The 3,415-nt window shown below is 29.3% G+C and overlaps 1 protein-coding gene across 1 annotated transcript; it reads left to right on the forward strand.

Moving 5' to 3' along the window:
- The first annotated feature begins 911 nt into the window (after nucleotides 1-911).
- On the forward strand, nucleotides 912-3,031 carry LOC111027350 (protein takeout-like). Its single transcript, XM_022305717.1, has 4 exons — nucleotides 912-1,181; nucleotides 1,893-2,279; nucleotides 2,367-2,522; nucleotides 2,656-3,031. Exons 1-4 carry the CDS (start codon nucleotides 1,100-1,102, stop codon nucleotides 2,805-2,807), a joined length of 777 nt encoding a protein of 258 aa, XP_022161409.1. The 5' UTR covers nucleotides 912-1,099; the 3' UTR covers nucleotides 2,808-3,031.
- Nucleotides 3,032-3,415: the final 384 nt, after the last annotated feature.

Here is a 3,415-nt window from a genome sequence, read left to right on the forward strand (position 1 = left end):
AGTAATTTCATATATTGAATATCAAAAAAGTTCCATGGCTTACAAATATTTAGTTACAAAAGTTGCGTTTGTGAAAAATTTCAAAAATGTTAGTTAACACCTTTATCCATTGACCCTAGTTCATTTGACTCCCCGTAACTTCTAAAAGTGACATCGGAAATACAAAGCATACACCATTGTATGATTAATACATTAATCACTCTCAATTTATGAAATCTACCATAAAAGACACTAAATTAATATATTCATATGTTAGCACAATTACAATTTAGGTAAAAAAGTTGAAAGTTTAAGCTTAGAGTAAATTGTACGTACCAATATTGGATTATCAAACACAAAAATATAAAATATCCCAACTATTATCATTGTACACTTAAAGATTTATTATCAAATATACATTATTATATCACTGTTTTAAATAAACATATAAAATATATATTTTTGATATTATATGGCAAACATATGGGCATATGGAGTATAATAATTTGTCTTTGGTATAAATTGGTAAATGCACATAATGCCTCTGTTTAAATAAATTATAAAAATAATATTGCTATGATTTAAAATCAAAGAATATTATTTGATATTAAGAAATGATATAACACATAGTGCAATAATGATCATTATATAAAATACATTTTTATGAAATTAATTGTGATTGATACTGTCATATTATATTAATTTTGTATAGAATCAAATAAAATGTATTTCACCTAAAAATATTAAATGTTAAGCTCGATAAGTTTAGGTGAACTAAATTTGTATTGAACATTTTGGAAAATGTACTAATAATATAATATGATAACATAGCCCACCAGTAAAACACTTATTATAGCCGTCAATGGGTGTGTCTTTAACTAGTTCCGGGGAGGTCAACATGAACAGCCATGCGAGTATAAAAGGTATCCGAACACAGGGCTGCGGCATCACATTTTCGACGGTTTCAGTTTTAGAAGTAACTTTGGAATTAAGATTTTCCTTAGTTTTTTCAAAACTTACAAATAATCCAAAATATAATAAGCACTTTTACGATCCGATATCGATTTCGTTTGGAATTTTTTATTTTTTATTTTATAATCTAAATACTTCCAATTTAAAAATGGCAAAATCGTTGCTGATCGTCTCTGCTTTATTTTTGGCCGTCGTTGCATCTATAAACGCTGCACCCACACCGAAAAAACGTAAGTAATACTTATTAATGTACAATACAACACATGAAAGGTTTTATTTGGTTAGTAATATTTTTCATTCACAATTCACTGAGAAATACAATTATACATTTCATAAAATTATAATGTATTTAATAATTATTTACAAAAAGAAATTTGATTTTTTATTGAGTTTGTATTCCGTTATTTTAAATTTGTAAACTTTGAATAATAAATTAACAGTTATTTTAAAAAAACAGCATAATAAATGATTAAATTTCTTATATCAAAAAATAAAAACGTTAGTTAAGTTGCCTATAGTATTTTCCAGACTGATTTATTTAAAGCTTAAAAACAATTAGTTATATAGTATTATAAAAAATAACCAAGTACAATACAATTTTAAAGTTATCGTTTCTGTAAGTTTAATACATTTAAAATTGTTTAGGTGAACACACATTGTTTCACAGGTGATTAAAGGAAAAATTTAATTCTTAATTTATATTTATATTTCGAATTTGTTTATTGATGATAAAAATATTTAAGTATTACGTTTAAAATTGTTTCAAAGTAGATGAATAATGTCAACGTCAATATTTGAATAGTAAAACTATAGGTTCATTAAGTCAGTTTTAGTACACGAAATAGACTTAGTGTACGAGTTTCACTATTGAATAATTGTATTATAATATCATAAGATTAAACTTTTGTTTTTCTAATATTCTTATAATTATTTCTTTGCAGAAATATCTTTCAATCTATGCAAGAAAAGTGATCCAAACCTTGACAAATGTTTGAAGAGCTCCATCCAATCAGTCATTCCAGATTTGGCCGAAGGATACCCGAAACTGAGGATTCCGGCCATCGAACCGTTCGAGTTACCGTCATTGGAAATCGAACACGGCAAGGGCTCTAGCAAAGCTGTCAGTATCGACTTGAAGCTTAAAGACGTCAAAATCATGGGATTGACCAGCACAGTGATCGATTCCTTGAAAATCGACGTGGACAACTTCAAGACGAGCGGCAAGATCAGCTTCACAAAACCACTCGAGATCACCGGACAATACACGGTTAACGGCAAGGTGCTCGTTTTGCCGATCACCGGAAACGGACCGTGTTCCATTGTCTTGCGTGAGTTTCTAACATACTATTATATTATTTTGCATATCCGTATATATATGTGTTCCTTATTTTTTACGATATCAATGTTTTCCGCAGACGAACCCGTTTTGGAATTGGAAGAAATGTCCGGTACTCCATTCGAGAAGAACGGTAAGACCTTCGTTCAAATCAAGAAAGTCAACCTGAAGGTGGCGAGCGTCAAACAACTGAGTGTCAAGTTGGAAAACCTTTTCAATGGAAACAAACAACTAGGTATGTTATCCACACTTTAAGATTATTATTCCACTCAATGGTTATTGTCACACAATTGTATTTACAAAATATGATTGAGGAGTACTGTCTTTTTTTTCCATACTAAATCCGTTGTTTTTTTTTTGCACAATAGGCGATAGCATGAACTCCATCCTGAACCAAAACTGGGAAGTTCTTCTTGAAGAATTGAAACCAGCATTCGAAGAAGCGATTGGAGCTATCTCGCAAGATATCGTTAACAAAGTCTTCCAGAAGACCGCGTACTCAGACATATTCCTTCTGTAATCGGTTTGGTCTGATCTTAATGGTTGATGTTTCCTAAAAAAAAATGTTGTTTTTAAGTTTAATATCTATTTCCGTCAGAAAGCGCTTGAGTAGCTCTACAAAAATGTCTAAAGTGATCGACGCTAACGAGATGCTCACATAAAGTGCACACTGTCTGGAAACCTGTTGTTATTTTTTATAAAACAACGACTATGTGCACGCCGCAATACCTAATTGACGACGTGCTATTATTTATTTGAAAAACCTAGAGTTTTTATTAAATTATTGAATATTATTTATATGAAAGAAAATAAATAAACAAATTAAATTATTATTCAAATAAACATTGAGTTGAATTTATTTCCTGCAAACAATTATCCTACCAAATACCCTTACCATTACCTACAATGAAGAAAACGTTAAACGTTAAGGTCATATTTACGTGTAATTGCAGTATAATTTTTTTTTAATGTGTATTCTCATTAAAACTAGTTTAAAGCAAACTTGTGTTAGGCGTTTTTATATAATTATAAACTTATGTGTGGATTAAATTGGTCATAAAAAATATATTATACTTTATTATTTATAAATTTAAATCAGTATGATGCTGTATTTCTCGTGTAACTAAA

Source organism: Myzus persicae, unplaced genomic scaffold (assembly GCF_001856785.1).
Source record: "Myzus persicae strain clone G006 unplaced genomic scaffold, MPER_G0061.0, whole genome shotgun sequence".
Lineage (NCBI taxonomy): Eukaryota > Metazoa > Arthropoda > Insecta > Hemiptera > Aphididae > Myzus > Myzus persicae.